The sequence below is a fragment of the Camelina sativa genome, chromosome 4 (genome assembly GCF_000633955.1).
Source record: "Camelina sativa cultivar DH55 chromosome 4, Cs, whole genome shotgun sequence".
NCBI classification, from domain to species: Eukaryota; Viridiplantae; Streptophyta; class Magnoliopsida; order Brassicales; family Brassicaceae; genus Camelina; species Camelina sativa.
The window spans coordinates 1,603,235-1,624,397 of NC_025688.1; the positions used below are offsets into that span (position 1 = coordinate 1,603,235).

General features: G+C 34.3%; 5 protein-coding genes and 2 long non-coding RNA genes across 8 annotated transcripts; 5 read left to right on the top strand and 2 right to left on the bottom strand.

The window, feature by feature from the left end:
• Positions 816–1,445, top strand: LOC104779540. The gene is made up of 3 exons (XR_766489.2): positions 816–967; positions 1,055–1,137; positions 1,226–1,445. It is a non-coding gene; the product is annotated as an uncharacterized LOC104779540 (long non-coding RNA).
• LOC104779541 (glutamate decarboxylase 4) lies at positions 1,729–4,011 on the bottom strand. The gene is made up of 6 exons (XM_010503907.2): positions 3,789–4,011; positions 3,279–3,684; positions 2,986–3,200; positions 2,652–2,905; positions 2,512–2,564; positions 1,729–2,385 (listed from the first exon to the last, which is right to left on the bottom strand). Exons 1-6 carry the CDS (start codon positions 3,872–3,874, stop codon positions 1,927–1,929), a joined length of 1,473 nt encoding a protein of 490 aa, XP_010502209.1. The 5' UTR covers positions 3,875–4,011; the 3' UTR covers positions 1,729–1,926.
• Positions 5,990–8,529, top strand: LOC104779542 (protein NRT1/ PTR FAMILY 8.4). Of its 2 annotated transcripts, XM_019244442.1 has the most exons (6): positions 5,990–6,191; positions 6,416–6,518; positions 6,608–6,825; positions 6,938–7,412; positions 7,567–7,640; positions 7,733–8,529. In XM_019244442.1, the coding sequence occupies exons 1-6, from the start codon at positions 6,135–6,137 to the stop codon at positions 8,378–8,380; spliced, it is 1,575 nt and encodes a 524-aa protein (XP_019099987.1). In that variant the 5' UTR covers positions 5,990–6,134; the 3' UTR covers positions 8,381–8,529. The 2 variants fall into 2 exon arrangements, with proteins under 2 accessions (XP_019099987.1, XP_010502210.1); XM_010503908.2 differs by having other exon boundaries at positions 5,992–6,191; positions 6,392–6,518; positions 6,938–7,497; positions 7,579–8,529.
• On the top strand, positions 10,347–11,646 carry LOC104783449 (putative F-box protein At2g02030). Its single transcript, XM_010508608.1, has one exon. The coding sequence runs from the start codon at positions 10,396–10,398 to the stop codon at positions 11,644–11,646; it is 1,251 nt and encodes a 416-aa protein (XP_010506910.1). The 5' UTR covers positions 10,347–10,395.
• Positions 12,114–13,649, bottom strand: LOC104779543. Its single transcript, XR_766490.2, has 2 exons — positions 13,222–13,649; positions 12,114–12,433 (listed from the first exon to the last, which is right to left on the bottom strand). It is a non-coding gene; the product is annotated as an uncharacterized LOC104779543 (long non-coding RNA).
• On the top strand, positions 14,485–16,090 carry LOC104783450 (pre-mRNA-splicing factor CEF1-like). The gene is made up of 4 exons (XM_010508609.1): positions 14,485–14,643; positions 15,470–15,607; positions 15,877–15,942; positions 16,055–16,090. Exons 1-4 carry the CDS (start codon positions 14,485–14,487, stop codon positions 16,088–16,090), a joined length of 399 nt encoding a protein of 132 aa, XP_010506911.1.
• Positions 16,365–19,175, top strand: LOC104779545 (protein NRT1/ PTR FAMILY 8.3). Its single transcript, XM_010503910.2, has 4 exons — positions 16,365–16,549; positions 16,861–17,178; positions 17,554–18,110; positions 18,194–19,175. The coding sequence occupies exons 1-4, from the start codon at positions 16,493–16,495 to the stop codon at positions 19,014–19,016; spliced, it is 1,755 nt and encodes a 584-aa protein (XP_010502212.1). The 5' UTR covers positions 16,365–16,492; the 3' UTR covers positions 19,017–19,175.

The window sequence follows — 21,163 nt, forward strand, 5'->3', positions numbered from 1 at the left end:
ATAAGCACCCTACTTTTTCACAATCTTGACCTTTTAAGACTAGCCTAGACTCTAGAGTACTCTACAGAGAGTTGTTTAGTTTTTTTTTTGATTCTAATATACACGCCATTCTTGCAGATGCTGCTCCTCCAAACGTTACTAGAATCTTGCATACTGGAAACATACTGACATCAGCCATGCATAGAGGTTTCTTTGGTCATAAGATTCTTCTTATGTTGCCTTTCTTCTGAAAAAGGATCAGACTTATACAATTATTCGTTGGAAGAGAATGTCTGGTCAGTGCCGGTCCAGCAACATTGGAGGCCCAATACGATAAAAATTGTACTTTAAAAATGGGGCCTTATAATATTTTCTTTTAAATTGTTTTTCTCAATAAGTCTAATGTAATTTTTTAAATGAGGCTTCAACTCAAACCAATTTTTAAAATGAGGCCTCAACTAAAAGCAAATTTTTAAAATTGGGCCTTTTAAAAGAAACTAACTCTTAAATTGAGGCCTTCTAATTAAAAACAAAAAAACAAAAAATCCTTACAAAATGGGCTTCAAAAAATTGAGACCAGATACCTATGTATCATAGGAATGTGTCAAGGGCCGGGCCTGTGTCTGGTAAATGCTTTGTGGGTTCCCGCTACTGACCATGCTGGTATAGCTACACAGGTCTGCAATTAGTATACTTGTTTGTAAAATGTATTCTTCCTAGCTCCTATAGTTTATGTTGGGATATATGTGAAACTGGTGGTCATAACTAGTATTATAACTCTTGTTGACTAAAATGTAGGTGGTGGTTGAGAAAGATATCATGTCTATAAGAGGATTGAGTAGACATGACCTGGGCCGTGAAGAATTCGTAAAGCAAGTGAGTTAAAAAACTTCTTATGCACTGAGGAAGTGGAAGAACCAGTCTGGTGATACAATCATGCATGTCACAACAACGGCGTTTAGGTGCTTCACTTGATTGGTCTCGTGAGGTAAAAATTCAGTGATCTTCTGTACCTTCTTCACATGTTATTGATGAGTTATCTATACACAAGTGTTTTCTATCTTTGAATTTGTAGTGCTTTGCAATGGATGGGCAAAGATCAAAAGCTGTCACCGAGGCTTTTGTACGGTTATACTAAAAGGAAGGGCTTATCTATAGGTATATGTTTCAAATCTTCAATAAGCTACACGACTCTTGGTGTAGAGAGGAAAACACTAACCTGAAGGCAAAACTGTTAATTCTGCAGAGATAATAGGAAAGTTTGCTGTACATCCATTTATTAGTGGATGGAAGTTACCAATCATCTGTTAATCAAAGACTATGGACCTAAAGGGCTTTATATTTTAGTGTATATTGGGCCGATACATTTTTTTGAAGATAAAGGATGAAGCCATTAATCCATAAGGTCGAAGCTGAAAAAATAAGAAAAAAGATTGAGGAATTAGAGAAGTAAGTTTTCAACCCATAAGAACATAGTAGTCCGATCATTTGTCTTCTTCAAACAAACTACTCTGTTTTGTTTTTGATCAGAAAAAATTAAGAAGTTGATCAGCGGGAGTGTGTGTATGAAGAGAACGTCCCTGCGAACATAAAGGAATAGAACATGACTATAAAGGATAACTGAAACACAAGTGTGTGATGAAAGATTCTTCAAGCACTCGACTTTTTCAACAATATTGATTTAGAGACCCTTCAAAGGATAACTGAAACACAAGTGTGTGATGAAAGATAGAAATTTTATACATAAAATAGAAATTTTATTTCATTAATTTATTTAGTTCAAATACATAATAAATCACCATTCATCAGCAAATATCAAATCACAAAACTTTATAAAAACCAAAAAATAATCGAAGCAGCATGAAAGATAAAAGACGGTCCAAATTAAATGGATCTTTAATTAAGGACAAAAACAAATAATAGTATTAGTTTACAGTAATAATCTGATCAGCAAATTGTGTTCTTGCTTGTCTTCTTAGTCTCCAACAGCTTCTTCCAGTAGGACGTGACTTCTCTCTGCATCTCCTCTGGCGTCTTCTTAACATTTCCGTTAGCCATTTTCGCATGAACTCTCGCCGGAAGCGTATCGAGCTCGTGGAGAACCTTCTCGAAATCGGCCACAAGTCTCTCGGCTAAGGTTCGAGAGAAATCTTCTCGGATCACAACTCGGAGCACGGTGACGTGCTGCGCGTCCGCGGGCATCGTGTATGCCGGAACGATCCAGCCGAAGCGGCGGAGCGTTTCGGCCACCTCGAACTCGTTGTGGCGGCTACTGTCTTTGAGAGAAAACGCCACTAACGGAACACCGTTTTCTTTGGATACGATTTTGAAACGTCCCGTTTTCTCCAATCCTTGTCTTAACACCATCATGTTTTCACGACAATTATCCATCACATTGCGATATCCCTAGACCAAACACACACACAACGTTTAGTTCGAATAGTAGTTTTGAATTTTCTAAGTCAAAGAAGTATATATAGTAACAACTTGAATATATAGTACGTGATGTTTATTGAGTTATTGTTTAGTTACCTCGAATCCAAGACGAATGAGCTGGTAGTACTGAGCAATCACTTGACTTGAACCTGGTTTATACAAGCATTTATTAACATCTTTAATCTATAAGAATTATATAACTCTATCGAAAATTATATATTTGTGGTAATGTGTACCTTTGGAGAAGTTGAGTGTAAAGGTGGGTTGATCAGCGCCAAGATAATTGATATGGAAGATAAGTTCATCAGGCAAATCGGTTTTGGTTCTCCAGACAACCCAACCGATACCGGCGTAAACCAAACCATATTTGTGACCACTCACATTGATGCTCTTAACCAACGGTAGGCGGAAATCCCACTCCAGCTCCGGGTACAAGAACGGTGCGATAAACCCACCACTCGCTGCGTCCACGTGGATTGGCGTGTCCCATCTGCAAATTGCGAACGTTAGACCGGTCTCGGACCGGTTAAAATTCGATAATTAGCTTGTTTATCGGTTTGGTTTAATTACCCGGTCTGCTTGTTTTTCTCGACAAGAAGGTCGTTGAGGAGCTTTACGTCTTCGAATTCACCGGTTAGAGTCGAACCGAGGATGGCCGCAACGCAGATTGTGTTTTCGTCTACCATTTCGACCGCCTTTTCAGGGTCCATCACGTAATAGTCCTCTCTCAGATGCACTTCCTTAAGCTCCACTTCGAAATACCTTGCGAATTTCTCCCAGCAAACCTGTATTAAACCGAAAAATGAGTCAAACCGGAGAAACTCCTAAACCTGATTGATATCTCCAATTTTGATTTGGTTTACCTGGACATTGGCTCCGGTTACAATGTTGGGCTTATCATAAGGAAGCCCTTGGGCCTTACGCTTATTCTGCCACTGTCTCTTAAAAGCCAAACCGGCCAACATAATCGCCTCGGACGATCCCACGGTTCCGACACCAACGGCTGCTTCACCGTCACCGAGCGGCGCGTTGAAGAGACGCGCGATCATGTTGACACATCGGTTCTGAAGCTCAGTGGTGACAGGGTACTCGTCCATGTCGACGTAGTTCTTGTTGATGGACTCCATCATGAGCTTGTCACACTCTGGCTCCATCCATGTGGTCACAAATGAAGCTAGGTTAAGCCTCGGGTTACCGTCGAGCATTAGCTCATCGTTGATGATTTGGTACGCTGCTTCCTTTGGGATTGAGTTCTCAGGCATCTCAAATCTGATGATGACCATACATTAAGTTAAAACTACGAAATAGTATATTCATATATTATATAACATGATAATATCATACAAAAAAAAAATTATGTTGCAACTTGTTACCGTGGAAGAGAGTTGCGGACGTAACGAGAAGCAAAAGTTGAGTGGATTGAGACATCCGATTCAGAAGCTGTCTTAGACAAAACCATCTTTTCTGAATTCACTCGAATGCTTAGAAACTTTGATTTTTGGTTTTGAAATGAACAAGAGGAAGTAATGTTTTTGTTTGTAGTTGACGAATGTTGTGTGAAATTAGAAGAAGAGGAGCAAATGTTATTTATAGTAGTAACATAGAATGGTTTGGCTTCGTTTCGTGTTTGCAACGTGAAAGGAAGCATCGCTAGTCTTTATTTATGTGCTCCTTTTTCTAACGTTTCCTATCAATGACTTTTCCTTGTAATGATAGTAAGACCAATGAATTAATATTTTTAACAATTAATTAATTTAAATGAACCTTTTCTCTCTTAAAAGAAAATACTTTTAAAATACAAATACTTTTACAAAACAAATTTTATATCGACGACTACGAATTCAACTTTCATTTTTGTATTGAAATTTTAGTAGTTATAATAATTCATAAATTAGTGTATTCTTCACAACTCTTGCGTAAAGTTTGTAAACATAACCCTTGGCTTGGTGCGATGAGTAATAAAATCATGTAATTTGATAAATTTTTGCACTTTCAGGTGAATATTACAAACGCATAAAATGTGACCAGATTATATGGTTTTCGTGATCCTTTTTTTCTTTTTTTTTTTTGCTATTAGTGTAGTTTAATATAGACCGTAAATAAGTTAGAGACCAAATTCGAACTTTATATTGGTATCAATACTAAAGGACATTGACTATTTGTTGTAAGATCTATTGACTTTTTGTTGTAAGATGTCGTATAATTATTATTGCCATCTCTGAAGTAAAAAGATTCAAATAACATCAAACCCATATAGACTGACCTAAACAAATAAAGTTAGGCGATGCATCAAACCTCCCACATGTTTAGACTAGCTTTAGACTAGCCCTAGCTTAGGTTAATTATGTTGAAGACTACTCCAACCTTAACCATTGTTTCTAGATTATCTTTCCCATGAAAAACTAACTTTAGACTAGCCCTAGCTAGCTTGGGTTAATTACAAACATGCAATCGTCTTTTTGACAAAAAAAAATATCTTATTTTTTTCTTTTTTTGGTGTATACGTGTATTAATTTTGTTAATTACAATAGTTTTGTTATATTAATTTTGTTGTCTCGTGCAATTGATTAATGAGAAAATAACAAAATTTGTGAATATGGTGGGCATACGTAATTAAAAGGGAGTGAATGGGACATAACTGGTATATCATGAAAAAGGAATAATAAAAGTCGCGAACCCATCAAACATCAGTCACTCTCAAATAAAACGCCTTGGTCAATGGGAACCGGCTAATGTAGACGCCATTCGGCGAATAAGGTTATACCGGCAATTACGTGTTACCGCCACCGGTTTACTTCTCTTAAGTTCTTCTGACCTTCCTTAATTAATGCAACGCAGAATTTTGAAATGGCCAATTAAAACATGCTCTGTTCGGTTTTGTGTTTACTAGTCAACTATTAGCGACCGAATCTTTTCTATTTTCTTTTTTTTTTTTTTTTGAATGAAAAATCTTTTCTATTTTCAACGAAAACGATAAATTTTGACGATCAAAACTATTCGTTTCATATTCAATAAACCACAAATTAGTTTTATACAAAAAGAATTCGATAATCCAAATGTTAGAACGTTGCTGTTGTCATCACTAATCGCTGATTAGGTAAAGCAAACAACAAGACATATTATTAGTTTTACACCTGAAAACATATCATTTCCAGTTTTCAAAATTCATTTGTTCGTTTCTCCTTGTTCTTTTTGTAAATAATTTTTTTAATAATAAAATTTAACATTCTATTAATATATATATATATATATATATATATATATATATTTTGTTGGTTATTGTCATAATACACTCAAATTGCATTGGTTCCTTAATTTTTTTATATTACAAAGAGAGTAATTTTAATTACAAAAGTCAAAAAATATTACACGACTAGGACGTTAGAAAATATATCTGTTATTCAATTTTTTGGAGGTTTTAGACTGGCCTAACAAAGACAATTAAGAAACCCACTATTATTAAAGCCCAATATATCAAATCACATTTGTGAATAATTTAAAACGCATTCACACTCTTTATTTTTTGTTTATTTGGTTTTATATTCCTTTTATTTTGTAATAAAATACAAAGAATGTGGTTCTGTGGTGACTGTCACTGACCACTCACTGACTCACACCACAACTTTGGTGAGTGCGAGAATCATTTTTGAATGTATTCTTCGTGGAGAAGCATAAATCAACTTGCGTGAAGATTGTCATGTTCAAACAAAGTAAAAAAGATGGGTTCCATTGATGAAGAAGTGTCATTGCTAGAAGCTGAAGAATCTCTCATACAGGTTCAACCTCATAGGTCTATCTAATTTTGATTATCTATTTACGTTTTTGTTAAATTTTTAATTGAATTAATTCATAGATTTATATTTTTTTCCTCTAGAGTCTAGATATATGTAAATTTGCTCAAATTGATAAGTATCTCTTCAGTTTAATAATTTTCTTAGTCCCTTGAAATGCTTCAAACTAAAGTAAGCTTTGATAGATCTCTCGTTTTTTTTTTCAACAGGAAGAATTGAAATTGTATGCTGAAGATGGTTCAATAGATATTTATGGAAACCCACCATTGAAGCAGAAAACAGGAAACTGGAAAGCTTGTCCATTCATTTTTGGTAAAATTTTTGTTTTATTTTACTTGTACGTATTCTCTCTCATGTTCTGTTTTTAATCTCCAAAACTTGGTATTTATGCTTTGGTGCAGCCAATGAATGTTGCGAACGGTTGGCTTATTATGGCATTGCCAAGAATCTAATCACTTACTTCACAAATGAATTGCATGAGACCAATGTTGCTGCGGCTAGACACGTCATGACATGGCAAGGGACATGTTACATCACTCCTCTTATTGGAGCTTTAATAGCTGATGCTTATTGGGGAAGATATTGGACTATTGCTTGTTTCTCTGCCATTTATTTCACCGTACGCTTTAGCTATACGTTTACTATATTAGCTACCCAAGTCTCACTCACTAATCAAGTCTTTCTGGTTATGTTCTTTGCTTGATGTTCTGTATTTTTGACTTGGTTTTTAGGGAATGGTTGCATTGACACTCTCAGCTTCAGTTCCGGGTCTTAAGCCAGCTGAATGTATTGGCTCTCTTTGTCCACCAGCAACAACGGTCCAGTCCACCGTTTTATTTTCAGGGCTTTACCTTATCGCTCTTGGAACAGGAGGAATCAAACCATGTGTCTCATCCTTTGGTGCTGATCAGTTTGACAAGACTGATCCAAGCGAACGAGTCAGAAAAGCTTCGTTCTTTAACTGGTTTTACTTCACCATCAACGTTGGTGCGTTTGTTTCATCTACTGTTCTAGTTTGGGTTCAAGAGAATTGTGGATGGGAATTAGGATTCTTGATACCAACCGTGTTCATGGGACTTGCTACCATAAGTTTCTTCTTTGGCACGCCACTTTATAGATTTCAGAAACCTAAAGGTAGCCCGATTACTAGAGTCTGCCAAGTTCTTGTTGCTGCATACCGTAACTTTAATCTCAAGTTCTCTGAAGAGTACCACACACATTTATTTGAAACATGGGATATGAACTCTTCAAATACTGGAGACTGCAAGATAGAGCACACGGACGGTTACAAGAAAATATTTTTTCCCTCTCATTTCTTATTTTTGAATTGAGCATTAGACTTTATATCTAACCTTTTCATATCAATGTGCAGGTTTCTTGACAAAGCCGCAATTATATCCGAAGGAGAAGCCAAATCTGATCCATGGAAGCTCTGTACCGTAACTCAAGTCGAAGAAGTTAAGATTCTGTTACGTTTGTTCCCCATTTGGGCCTCAGGAATCATCTTCTCAGTCCTCCATTCACAGATTTACACTCTCTTTGTTCAACAAGGACGGTCCATGAAACGAACCATCGGCTCATTTGAGATCCCTCCAGCTACTCTCGGGATGTTTGACACTGCGAGTGTTCTCATATCTGTCCCAATCTATGACCGCCTCATTGTTCCCTTTGTGAGACGGTTCACAGGCTTAGCTAAAGGATTCACCGAGCTACAACGGATGGGGATTGGACTTTTTGTCTCTGTCTTGAGCTTGACATTTGCAGCTATCGTTGAGACGGTTCGGTTACAGTTAGCCCGAGATCTTGATCTAGTGGAGAGTGGAGACACTGTTCCGTTAACCATCTTTTGGCAAATCCCTCAGTACTTCCTTATGGGAACAGCTGGAGTTTTCTTCTTTGTTGGGCGAATTGAGTTTTTCTATGAGCAGTCTCCAGATTCTATGAGAAGCTTGTGTAGTGCTTGGGCTCTTCTCACTACCACATTAGGAAACTACTTGAGCTCTATGATCATTACAGTTGTGGCGTATTTGAGCGGCAAAGATTGTTGGATTCCTTCAGACAACATTAACAATGGTCATCTTGACTACTTCTTCTGGCTTTTGGTCTGTCTTGGATTTGTTAACATACCGGTTTTTGTCTTCTTCTCTGTGAAATACCCTCACAAAAAGGTTTGATCTCTTTTTCTTTTTTTTTTTTCTGCTTAAGATATCTATTGTCATGGAGGCTCTTGTGTGTACTTTCAAAATTTGTAGTGTGTCGCAAATTGAAAGTTATAGGTATTTGTGGTACAAACTGAAAGTTATGGCCCTCTGTTTTGGCTGTAGATTTTGTTCTTAGTTTTGAGTCTTTTGACTAATTTGAGCCATAGACAACTCAATCTAAAATTCAATCATAAAGGTTATAATTAGATAAATCTTATTATCTTTTTTCTTTTCATTATAGATATTTGATTTAATTTTATATCAGTTGATTATTATGAATCCCCTTTATAATAAAAGGGAAGTACACAACATTGTTTTGGTAGACTTTATAATTTTAATATATGGTTATAAATAATTATAAATAGGTTATATATGAATCCATATATTAATTGGTTAGAAGTTGATAGTTCATGTATTAATGGTAACAAATAAAGCCTTAATTGTAACGGAAAATCTTAAACGGGATATTCCAAATTGATAATTCATGGATATTCCAAACTTTATTTTCCGAAGAACATGTTGTTTCCAAAGATCTACAATCACAATATTATCAATTTATTTTCCTGAGATTTTATTGATAAACCATAACGTTAACCAAGTTATTAAAGGGGATAAAAATATACTCTCAATCATAAAAAGAAAGTACACAACTTTTTTTTGTATAATAAAACGGAAATATAATTTTTATAAGTTAAATAGATAATATATTAAATATAGGTTGGTTTCAAAAAAAAAAAGTTATAGATTGAATTACGGGTCAATTAGTCTATTAGTACATTTTATGAATATAACATCTACTTTTCTATAAATATATGAGCAAAACATACATAGTTAAGTACTAAACAACTAAAATTAAACTTTTAAATTATTAGATAAAATAACTAACTGATTCTTTTATAAATAACAAGATTTATTTTAATTTGGTTTGAGTTTAAAGTGTGACCAAAATAAAATATTTTAATTTGAGACCGACAACCCAGTCCGACCTACCGGTTCACGGGTTTTTAGCGGGTTTTATTTGTTAGGTTTTTAGAGGTTACCCGGACCGGAATACCTATCGGATTGTGGTTGGATCGAACCGACCGGCCGGTCCGGTCCTGGTTAAAAAACATTGATATAAATCATTCAGATCTCCATTCACTAAAATACATCTCTCATATTCATACAAAAGGATAATAATAATAATAACAATCGTTTCTCAGTTTACAATGTTAAACCGTCTTATAAATTATATTTTATTTTGAAATTATAATACAGGTAAAAGAAATTTCAACCCGTGCTAGCACGGGTCCAAATCTAGTTTATGATTATTGTTAACAAATCTACAACGTACAATTCTCCCCACCATAGTCGGATCTCAACCTAACGAGAATTGAGAATGTGAATTTAAGGTCTCTTTAGGTTTGGAATTATTATTATGAATTTATGATTATTATGAACCAATCCACAATTCTCTTGAACTATTATTGTAAATTCATAAATTCTTATTTGCAAATCCAATAAGAATTTATAAATCAATGAACCAATAACAATCATTAGAGGATTAGCCCAAATTGATCATCCTAAAAAATGAAAAAGAAAACTTTTTGTTTGTTTTTCCTTTTTTTATCATCAAAAAATGATCGTGGGCTCGTCTAGGTGCCCAGTTGATGATCTAAGTTAGTTCTAAACCGGTAAACATAAGATCGTTTGTTTAGAAACAAAGAGAAGATAGCGTTAATGTAAGTTATGTACTTATGTCATTTCTTTTTTCTGCTGGAATTTGTTGGTACAAGCTTGAAGTTAGCTTGAGAAAGAAGCAATACTAATCCTAATCAAGTTGTGATTCAAGAGATAAGGTTCAAAAGAGTTTAGAAGCTATCTAAACTTAAGTGTTTTGTAAAATGATTAGGATTGGTGTTTATTATATAAAGAGTAGTCGAGGCATGACATAAGAAAACTTTATAAATTCGTCTCACATTGAATTCACGAGAGTAAGAAGAAGAGACATGAAGTCGGTGGAGAAAACTCAGAAACTCCTTACGATCAAACAAGTTGCTTTGTCTGCAAGAAAAGAAATCAAACAAAGAAGAAGAGAGTCTGAGAAGATTCATATACCTAACGATGTCGTCGTCGAAGAAATCATGATGAAGCTTCCGGTGAGATCGCTCATGAGATTCCAAACTGTGTCGAAAGAGTGGAGAACTCTGATCAGGTCAAGAGATTTCGGGGAAAGACACATGGCTCTTCAGAAAAGCAAAGGGTGCAAACTCCTTTTTGTCTGTGATGATTTTAAAGAACGTACGGAAGACACTCTCTTTTTAACAACAGTTGCCGTGGAGAAGAAGTCACCTTCTGTGGTAGATGAACAAGCTTTGGAATTCGAATTTAAGGGGATTCTAGAGATTTCCGAGAGCTGCGATGGCCTTGTCTGCTTCTACGACCAAACAAGAGCAGTGGAAGTTATAAATCCGGCCACCACAATGTTCATAGAACTCCCTCTATCGAGAATTCAACGGCTTTGTACATACAATCCAAGCCCGGAGGTAGAGCTGGAGCCAGTTCAAGATCCAAATCCTGTTCTAGATCCAATCATGTCGGATACTAAACTTGGATTTGGAAAAGACAGCGTTAATGGAAGGTATAAACTAGTCTGGATGTATCATACTTCTCCTACTACTCCTCCTACGTGCGAGGTTTTGGATTTAGAGGAAAAAAAATGGAGGTTCGTGAACACTACTACACTTGATCATCATAATATCTTGTTCAATCAGAGGCCAGTGTTTGCAAACGGATCACTCTATTGGCTCACGGGAGATAAAGATGGATATCCAACAAAAAATACCAAACTCATAGTTTTTGATATGCACACGGAGATATTTCAAGTCATTCCAACCCCACCGTGTATTACCCGTGATGCCCGTGGTGACAAGATTGGTTTATGCAATCTTGATGGTCGTCTCTGCATTTCTGAGTTGAAGGGAGATTGCAAACAAGAGTTTTGGTGGAGAGTTGAAGACAACAAATGGGAGAGGATCTTCTCAGTTGATTTGCATTCTACTTCCACTTGGTTTGCTGGTGTCACCTCGCAGTCTCTCATACCTTTAACCATTTCTAGGGACACCAATAAAGTCATCCTTTCACTTCGCTATCAAGATAATCTTGTTGCCCTCGATCTTGATCCTAACTCTTCAGTTTGTCATTTGTATTTTTCTGGTTACTACGGCTTAGTATGTCCTTATTTTCCAACTTTCACTTAATTTTTCCTTGAAGTTTTAGCAGAGTTGTAGGCTTGTGGCTTTTTTTCTGGAGAGAAATAAAAACTGGGCAGTTTTATATGTTTATAATCCAACAACTTTAATGAATATCAAATTGTATGACTTGCTTCTTTTTTTCTTTTTTCTTTTTTAATTCATTGGAGTGAATGAATGAATATAGAGCAAAAAGAGTATATATCACAGTTTGGAACTATAGCATTATTGCCGAGCAAGATTAATGGGGGGTTCATATATTGGGGTACTTATACACTGTTTGAATTTTTTAAGAATTTATTGTGTATTGTTTTGTAAATAAAAACTAATGATCTCTTAGTTAAAATTTTCTCCTCCAATGGTAAGTTCTAATTTTGGGTCTCTTATTTTTTTTAAAAATTATTTTTTTTTGAAATTTGAAAATTTTAAATAGAATAGAAGTAATATAAATATGTAAACATTTAAGATTATATAAAAATAGGAAAATATTGCATTTAATTAATTTGTAAACATATAAAACATAATAAAAAACATTAATACATTGTGGGATATAGTAACCTCAAAAGGGAGATTCAGTTTCGTTTTGGGGAATGAATGAGAAGTGAATACAACAAAATCTCGAAATAGTAAAAGTGGCCAACAGGTTTTTGATTTGTTCACACCAAGGTAAAAGAATTAGAAACACGACTGGAACTCTAGTTTGAGGTTCTCTTGTATGAGTAGAGGATTCTACTCTGTTTCGCTTAAGATGGGGACAATCAGAGGATTCATCTGTGCAATATATACAATTGCCCACCTACCATAGTCAAAAGATAAAACAAAAAGAAGTAAGAAACTGTGACCAAAGCAACAGCAGATTGTCGCAGCAATGACCAAGGTAAGATGTATCCTGTTATCAGAGAAATTTAGATGAGATATTTTGACTCCATTACATGTTTTACAGAACGAGAGTTCAAAGCAAATATAGTCAAGAAACAAAGAAGACAGACTATGAATTACAAAGCTTGAACACATCCATAAAACCTTTAGAGCACAAGAAACAAAACCATTATAGTACTATTTCTAACATCAACCAAAGCTACCTTGAAGAAATCACCACGTCAAGCAACCCAATTCAAAGAATTTGAAACCCATTATTAAATGTTTCCCGTTTTACAATTCTCAATTCCAAGAGTAAGAGAGTTCAAATATTCAATCATCTTCAGAAGAGATTTTACGTTCAGTTGAATCCTGGGAACTAACATTGATGCAGCAATCAAATCTAACACAGACACACGACCAATTCATACCTTAGGATATTAAGAAATCAAATTAAAAGTATCAAAAAATTTGCAAAGTAAGAGGGAACCCATGTTTGATTCCTGAATCTCCGACGAGATGTATTACACGCACGTGAATTCAAGGTACAATTTAAAAAACCTCAACGCGATCGATTCAAATCCGATCGAAAAAGACGGGAGAGGAGAAAGTGTCTGAGAGATCTTACAGATTTTCGATCCAAATTCAAAGAACCCTAATTGATTCAAACAACAAACATCAAAGAACCCTAATTGTTTCAAACAACAAACATCAAATAACCCTTACCTTGGGATTCCAATTGATTCAAACTCTTCCTATTTAATCTATCGCGATGGGACACGGCCGAGTCATCAATTCACGATGATGAGCATCTCCTCCGACCGCAATCTCCTCTTCCTCCACACCCTTCGATTCCAAATACAAATCTTCGTTTTTTCGCAGTCGCGAGAGAAAGAGAGAGAGAGAAGGAAAGAGTGATATGCGATCCAAATAATTTTTTTTCCCCTTTTCTATTTTTTTTGTTAGACCAATACCATGAACAGAAATGAGTATACTATATAAGGGAATCTCTTAAATTTTTTCTTTTGTTCTGATTTATTTTTTTGGACCAAAATGCTAAGAACTTCCCTATGAACCAGCCGATGGGGAAGGTCTTAGCTCTACACAAAAAATTGTTTCCAACCCCTTTACCCCTCTAAACATTATTGCATACCTATATTTCTAATAATGAAGCTTTCTCTTCGTTTGATCTCAGTCGTCGTTCTTCTATAGTTTGATGCATGATACTTAAAAAAAAATGTGGGATATTAAATATGCATTTCATGCCCATTCTTTACATATATATATATATATATATATATATAATTAAATATGCATTCATGTAATTACAATTAATATAATAAAATGTGGGATATGTTTTTGGAATCTTTTGCCCTTTATTATTCTACATTTATGGTTTCTATAATACAGTAATACTCTAAAGTGTAAGCAGTAAGCAGAAACTAACTGACTTAACTAACAACCAATTCTACAGGTAAATTAATTAACTAATGCGTTAACAAACTAATTAACAGACTCACAAAACAAGAGCAAACCTCATTAACAGACTAACGGACGTAGTTCAATAAAAAAAAACAATTTAGATGATTATCAAATAAATTAAACATACTTTTAGCTTAAAAAAGTTAAACTGAATAGTGAGTACGTAGTAAACTAACAACATTAAAACTATAATATATATATATATATAGATATATATATTTCATTATCGTGGGGTTAGTGTATAGAGTAGTATGTAACATGAGAAATTATATCTCGTCGCATAACAATAATTATTAATATTAATAATAATTACTTGAGGCTGCGTGTATCATCCATATTCTAATATAATCGTTTTATTTTCTCCTGAATCTAAAACTCGCACGTAAACAGACCTATATATACTCAACTTCACTAGTCATCGATCCCTAAGCCATTATCATCTCTTAATTCACTTTCTCTCTAGTTTTCTAATTTCCCAAACCCTTTCACGGAAAATCCGAAACCCAAATGGCCGACGAGTGGAAATCTCATGAAGATGTTCTTTTACTCGAGGGGATCAAGAAATATGGAACCTTTAGATGGGATAAGATATCAACATCGTTTCTTCTCTCCCAGCGAAGCATCGATGAATGCAAAGAAAGGTTCAAATCTTTCGTTGAACCAAAGGTATGGTTACTTTCCCGAGAAAATTCTGTTCTGTTTATCGAGAATCTAGGGGTTTCTTCAGTACGTCAATAGCTAATCCATCTTTTTTTTTTCTTCTTTGCGCAATATAACATTCATGTTTCTCGAGAAAGTTTTGCTCTTGTTTCTTTAGAATCAGGGGTTCAATATAAATCTTTCCGTTTCTTTACGAATAGTTTCTTCTTTGCGCAATATAACATTCGTGTTTTCTCGAGAAAGTTTTGTTCTTGTTTCTTTAGAATCAGGGGTTCAATATAAATCTTTCCGTTTCTTTACGACTAGTTTCTTCTTTGCACATTACATTTTTTTTTTTTTTTTCAACCAAACATTAATCAAATTAAAAAATAACTCCAAGATTGGTTGCCCAAACCGGAGGAAAAGAGTTTACAAAGGAAATTTCAGAGGAAAGCAATCTTGAAGAACGGGCTAGACAATCTGCCCTTACATTGAGCTCTCTAGAGATCCTGATCAGGGAGAACGAGGAAAAGCATGGTCTGAGCACAAGAAACTCCTCTAACAGGTTCGAAAAAGATGGCCAATCGTCAGGCGTCTGCACATTACATTTATAATCAGCTTTTTCATTTCTTCGAATGCAACTTGGTTATATTCCCGGGAAGATGTTCGGTTTATCTGAAAATATAGATATATATGTTTCTTTTAGGTTAAAGTTCTATATGATAATCTTTATAAGCCTTTGCTATATATATATATACACAAACCAAATAAACCCAAAGAATCTTTCCAAAGAATTTAATTTATTGTTCTTTTTCTATAAAGTCAAACTTATAGTATGCTTATTTTATTTTAGGCATGGACCTATGAAGACGACAAAAAACTACGCGAATTAGCTCATATTCACCAGCCTTCGTGGACTACTATCGGTGGATTGATGGGCAGAGACCCCAATTTATGCTATCAGCGCTTTATGTCACTTCCTTCTACATCGGTAAATGATCTTGATCTTTTGTTCTTAGTTTTCATTTATTTTTAGAATTCTTTTTGTTTTGACTCTTGAAAATATATTCATCGTTTTCTTTATTTCATTAAGCACCGGAAGAGAAGAAGGTTCAAGCTGGAATCATAAAAAAATATAGACCAAAAAGAAAGGTGTGTGTGTTTATTTTTCTTGAAATGTATATTCTTTTCATAAAGTTTAATATACAGTTTATTTCAATAATTTTTTTTTTGTTTTTTGTAATAAATAAAAATCCATAGGTTTCACAGAAAGTGGAAATCCCAACACCAATCCTTGGAGATAAGCCGAAATTGGCCAAACAGAAGGTGACTTTTGTGTATATCTGTATTTTTAGTTTTTCACTAACGAAAGGAAATGAGGTAATTTATTAATAAATTATATATCAATTTTAACGTATGGTTCTTTTTATTTATATAGGGCCGATGCATGAAACGGAAGTGGATTGATGTTTAATAAGGAGCTCCGGATTGAAGTTGTTTTAAAAGGAGCTTTGTTTTGTTAAGTGTGACAGCATTTTTTTTTTTCCCTGGTGTTCTGAAATTTTGAATATTTTTGGCTTTTATATAATTTTTTTTGGGGATCAAAGTGGCTTTTTTAATTAAAATAATCTTTCATCAACAACAAATTGAGACATGGATCGATTCACACAATTCTATAACGTAATAAAATAATAATAGAGAAATCGTCAGTTTTAGTTGATATTTATTTAATTTCCACTTATTTTCCAAAAAGGTCGCCGGGAAAAGTAAAATAAAAAAGCCGTCACGTCTTCCGAGAAATACAATAAGAGTATAGATAGATAGATAGAGCTTGCTTCCACGTAAGGAATCTAAATTTGGTTTCGTAGCGAACACGATGGGTTCCATTGAAGAAGAGCAAAGACCTCTCATCGAAGAAGGTTTAATATTACAGGTTTGTTCAATTTTGTTCTTAAGTTAACCAATTAGGTTGGCGAATTTCGGATTTCGCATCTTTAGGGTATTTGCTGAAATTCAAAAAAAAAAAAAAAAAAAATCTTGATTTTAGATTGATCTTATGCTTTTGCTTTCTGGGTTTATTGAGATAGTTTCTGGGTAATCACTGTTTTATCTGATCCCAGTGTTGTTCTTATGATCGTTTTTAATATTTAGGTGATGATTCCTATGTTTTTCTGGGTTTATTACAAGTTGTGATCAAAATTAAAGGTCGAATTCATTGTTTATGTGATTTTGTTTTCAAACCAGGAAGCGAAATTGTATGCTGAAGATGGTTCGGTTGACTTTAATGGGAACCCACCATTGAAGGAGAAAACAGGGAACTGGAAAGCTTGTCCTTTCATTCTTGGTAATGAATGCTGTGAGAGGCTAGCTTACTATGGTATTGCTGGGAATCTAATCACTTACCTCACTACTAAGCTACATCAAGGAAACGTCTCCGCTGCTACAAACGTTACCACATGGCAAGGGACTTGTTATCTTACTCCTCTCATTGGAGCTATCTTAGCCGATGCTTATTGGGGAAGATACTGGACCATCGCTTGTTTCTCTGGGATTTATTTCATCGTAAGTGTTTTTCTTATAACCATGTTTGTTTGTTTGCAACAATGGCTTTGCAAGACTTGTGATTTTGTGAGCCAAGACATAGTTGGTCAAGACTTAGCTATAGGTCTACTATGTTCACCCTATGATTGATAGCATATTAGAGCTCTGTATGTTGGTTAGAGAGCAACTATCCTAGTTTACTGATTTCACAATCGACTTACTATGTCCACCCTAGAACTGATTTGAGCATATCATAGCTCTGTATGTTGGTTAAGAGTCTAGAGAGTAGTTAGTAAGCATGTATTGAAATCCTACTTTAATGGTTTCAGAATTGATTTAAAGTATCATGTTTTGGTTTGTTTGCTCTGGTTACTGATTGGTTTTGTTTTCGTTTAGGGGATGTCGGCGCTTACTCTTTCAGCTTCAGTTCCAGCATTGAAGCCAGCGGAATGCATTGGTGATTTTTGTCCATCAGCAACGCCAGCTCAGTATGCAATGTTTTTTGGCGGGCTTTACCTGATCGCTCTCGGCACTGGAGGTATCAAACCGTGTGTCTCATCCTTTGGTGCAGATCAGTTTGATGACACGGACTCGCGTGAACGTGTTAGAAAAGCTTCCTTCTTCAACTGGTTTTACTTTTCAATCAATATTGGAGCACTTGTGTCATCTAGTCTTCTAGTTTGGATTCAAGAGAATCGCGGGTGGGGTTTAGGTTTTGGGATACCAACCGTGTTCATGGGACTCGCCATTGCAAGTTTCTTCTTTGGCACACCACTTTATAGGTTTCAGAAGCCTGGAGGAAGTCCTATAACTCGGATTTCACAAGTCGTGGTTGCTTCATTCCGGAAATCTTCTGTCAAAGTCCCTGAAGACCCCACGCTTCTGTATGAAACACAAGACAAGAGCTCTGCTATTGCTGGAAGTAGAAAGATCGAGCATACCAATGATAGCAAGTAAAAAAATATTAATCCGCTTCATTAACTTTCGAGGAACGTATAGCTTTGTTTGGTTTGACAAGGTCACCGATATGATGCAGGTATCTTGACAAAGCCGCTGTTATCTCAGAAGAAGAGTTAAAGTCTGGAGATTTTTCCAACTCGTGGAGACTATGCACTGTAACGCAAGTTGAAGAACTTAAGATTCTGATTCGAATGTTCCCAATCTGGGCATCCGGGATCATTTTCTCAGCTGTATACGCACAAATGTCAACAATGTTTGTTCAACAAGGCCGTGCCATGAACTGCAAAATTGGATCTTTCCAGCTTCCTCCAGCAGCACTCGGGACATTTGACACAGCTAGTGTTATCATCTGGGTCCCTCTCTACGACCGGTTCATCGTTCCTTTTGCAAGACGGTTCACAGGAGTAGACAAAGGATTCACCGAGATACAACGAATGGGAATCGGTCTGTTTGTCTCTGTTCTCTGTATGGCAGCTGCAGCCGTCGTCGAAATCATCCGTCTCCATATGGCCAACGACCTCGGACTAGTCGAGTCTGGAGCCCCGGTTCCGATATCCGTCTTATGGCAGATACCGCAGTACTTCATTCTCGGTGCAGGTGAAGTATTCTACTTCATCGGTCAGCTAGAATTCTTCTACGACCAATCTCCAGATGCAATGAGAAGTTTGTGCAGTGCCTTGGCTCTATTGACCAATGCTCTTGGGAACTACTTGAGCTCGTTGATACTCACACTCGTGACTTATTTCACAACAATGAATGGCCAACAAGGTTGGATTTCAGATAATCTCAATTCAGGTCATCTGGATTACTTCTTCTGGCTTTTGGCTGGTCTTAGCCTTGTGAACATGGCGGTTTACTACTTCTCTGCTGCTAGGTATAAGCAGAAGAAAGCTTCGTAGTAACGTTGTTGTCTTTTTCTCTCCTTTCATTACATACAAAGCTTGTTTCTTTCAACTGTAACTGTCTGTATCTGTTCTGTGTACTGTCCAATATTTACCAGAACAATTGTGTATTTTTCTTTCAAATTGAAAAAAATTCAAGTCGCATTTGCAATATTATACACAATCCAGGGTTGAAATTCTAAATAAAGAGAAACTATACAAAAAGCTTTCGTGGTTAGTAAATGGTCCTTCGTTATGTCTTTTGGACCACCGTTTTGACTTCATCCCCCTAAGCTAATTCCCTTACTCATTTTTTTCTCCCATTTGATTTCCCATTTATATATTTTTTTTCTCTTCCCTATTAAGTAATACTAATAAGAATTATTTATTTTACCCAAAGTATATATCTTTTGTCCTCATACTCTGGCTCTATGTGTCTAACACCTTTTCTTCTTATTTTTTCATTGTTGCTTTGGAATACATCGAAGACGAATCAAAACCATGATAACCATCATATCCCCTATATGGTAGCCGACAATAATTACTGATTTCTCTAATTTTTCTAACCACGGATTCAATACGAACGAATCATATATATAAAAGTAGAGTTTCAGTCTCTCCTTATTGGTCCACTTGACAATACAATTTTAACAAAAAAAAAATTTATATTAAAACACAAATTTAAAACAATTAATTTTCACATTTAACTCACATAATATAAAACTGAAATCTTTATAGCTTCTCCCTATAAATTATGCATTAACTTTATTTCTCTACTAAGTTGTATTAATCAATTATATTAAAACAAAACAATAAATTAAAATTGTAACTCTCATTTTTTTAAATATAAATTTTCATCATTTCTCTTCCTATAAATACTCATTATCTTATTCTCTTAGTCTATTACTATTTCATTCTCTCATCTTCTTCCACTACTCTCAAATCTTTTTTTTTTAGTTTTGTTTTGTTTTGTTTTGTATTTTTTTGTTATTGTTGTTGTATGGGTTATAAAAAATCAAATCAAATATCATTGTAAAAGCTTAGTTTTAGAGTTTGTATGATATGTATATCTTATATATTTATTTTAATCTTTTAAAATGTTTATCTCCATTTTCTATTTTATATTAACATCTTATAAGTCATTATTTTCATACTTCCTTACAATATTCACCACACAATAAGATCATAAAGTTGAAATGATCCATATGTAATTATCTATTATGTCTCTGGTTATCTCACATATTCATGTATCATTTTTAATAATTTATAAAGATCAATATAATATTTAAAGATCAATATAATTATCCATTTATCCATTTATAAAGACTATTTTGTTTTGTGATCCAATTGTTAAATCTGCAGAGATCAATATAATATATATATATATATATATATTTTTTTTTTTATGATTTGAGGTTTTTGAAAACAAAAAGAACATAATTAAACAATTGGTTTTTTGTGTCTTTAATCAAAATAAAAAATGATCCAAAAAACAAAACATATTCAACTGGAACTTAAATATAAAAATAAAATATAATTTTAAAAATATCATTTCACTAAATTCTCTAAAGATGAAACCATTAGTATGAAATCTAGCATTATAAATTAAATTGATGAGTGAAAACCAAAAAAATATAAGTTATCCTTGGGATTTTAAAAATTATTGAGATTGAAGAATTCATATAATTTTATAAGAAAACTAATTTAGTTTGTCACTTAAAAAGTAATATTTTTTATTTTGAAATATTATGTGTAAGTGTTGAGTTTATATCAACAAACAACCAAATCATGTGAATTTTGATTCAGCCACTTGGTATTCCTTTTATTTTAGGTTATAAAAAATAAAATTATTTATTTATAATTAAAGACATGTAACTCCATTTAACTCAAATGTAACTCCTATCCAATAATTGTACATTAATTCATTCCTCCTACTAACTTATTATCTTTCAAGAGAAATTATTTTTGGTTAAATTTTAATATTTTTTATTTATTTTGGTTGGCTAAACTTATATTCATATTTTGGTTGGCTAAATTAATATATTTCTCATGTAAAATTATTGTTTATAATATATTTCTCATTTCAAAGTTTAAAGCAATATATCATATATATAAAAGTAAGGTTTTGGTCTCTCCTTATTGGTTGATTTTCATTTAATGTTTTC

Coding starts and splice junctions, on each gene's coding strand:
- LOC104779541 (XM_010503907.2), bottom strand. CDS start 3,874: ATGGTTTTGTCTAAGACAGCTTCTGAATCGGATGTCTCAATCCACTCA. Junction 3,201..3,278: donor TAACCGGAGCCAATGTCCAG/GTAAACCAAATC, acceptor GGTTTAATACAG/GTTTGCTGGGAGAAATTCGC. Junction 2,565..2,651: donor TACACTCAACTTCTCCAAAG/GTACACATTACC, acceptor TGTATAAACCAG/GTTCAAGTCAAGTGATTGCT.
- LOC104779542 (XM_010503908.2), top strand. CDS start 6,135: ATGGGTTCCATTGATGAAGAAGTGTCATTGCTAGAAGCTGAAGAATCT. Junction 6,192..6,391: donor CTGAAGAATCTCTCATACAG/GTTCAACCTCAT, acceptor AAGCTTTGATAG/ATCTCTCGTTTTTTTTTTCA. Junction 7,498..7,578: donor GAGCACACGGACGGTTACAA/GAAAATATTTTT, acceptor ATCAATGTGCAG/GTTTCTTGACAAAGCCGCAA.
- LOC104783449 (XM_010508608.1), top strand. CDS start 10,396: ATGAAGTCGGTGGAGAAAACTCAGAAACTCCTTACGATCAAACAAGTT.
- LOC104783450 (XM_010508609.1), top strand. CDS start 14,485: ATGGCCGACGAGTGGAAATCTCATGAAGATGTTCTTTTACTCGAGGGG. Junction 14,644..15,469: donor AATCTTTCGTTGAACCAAAG/GTATGGTTACTT, acceptor ATTTTATTTTAG/GCATGGACCTATGAAGACGA. Junction 15,608..15,876: donor TGTCACTTCCTTCTACATCG/GTAAATGATCTT, acceptor AAAAATCCATAG/GTTTCACAGAAAGTGGAAAT.
- LOC104779545 (XM_010503910.2), top strand. CDS start 16,493: ATGGGTTCCATTGAAGAAGAGCAAAGACCTCTCATCGAAGAAGGTTTA. Junction 16,550..16,860: donor AAGAAGGTTTAATATTACAG/GTTTGTTCAATT, acceptor TTTTCAAACCAG/GAAGCGAAATTGTATGCTGA. Junction 17,179..17,553: donor TCTCTGGGATTTATTTCATC/GTAAGTGTTTTT, acceptor GTTTTCGTTTAG/GGGATGTCGGCGCTTACTCT.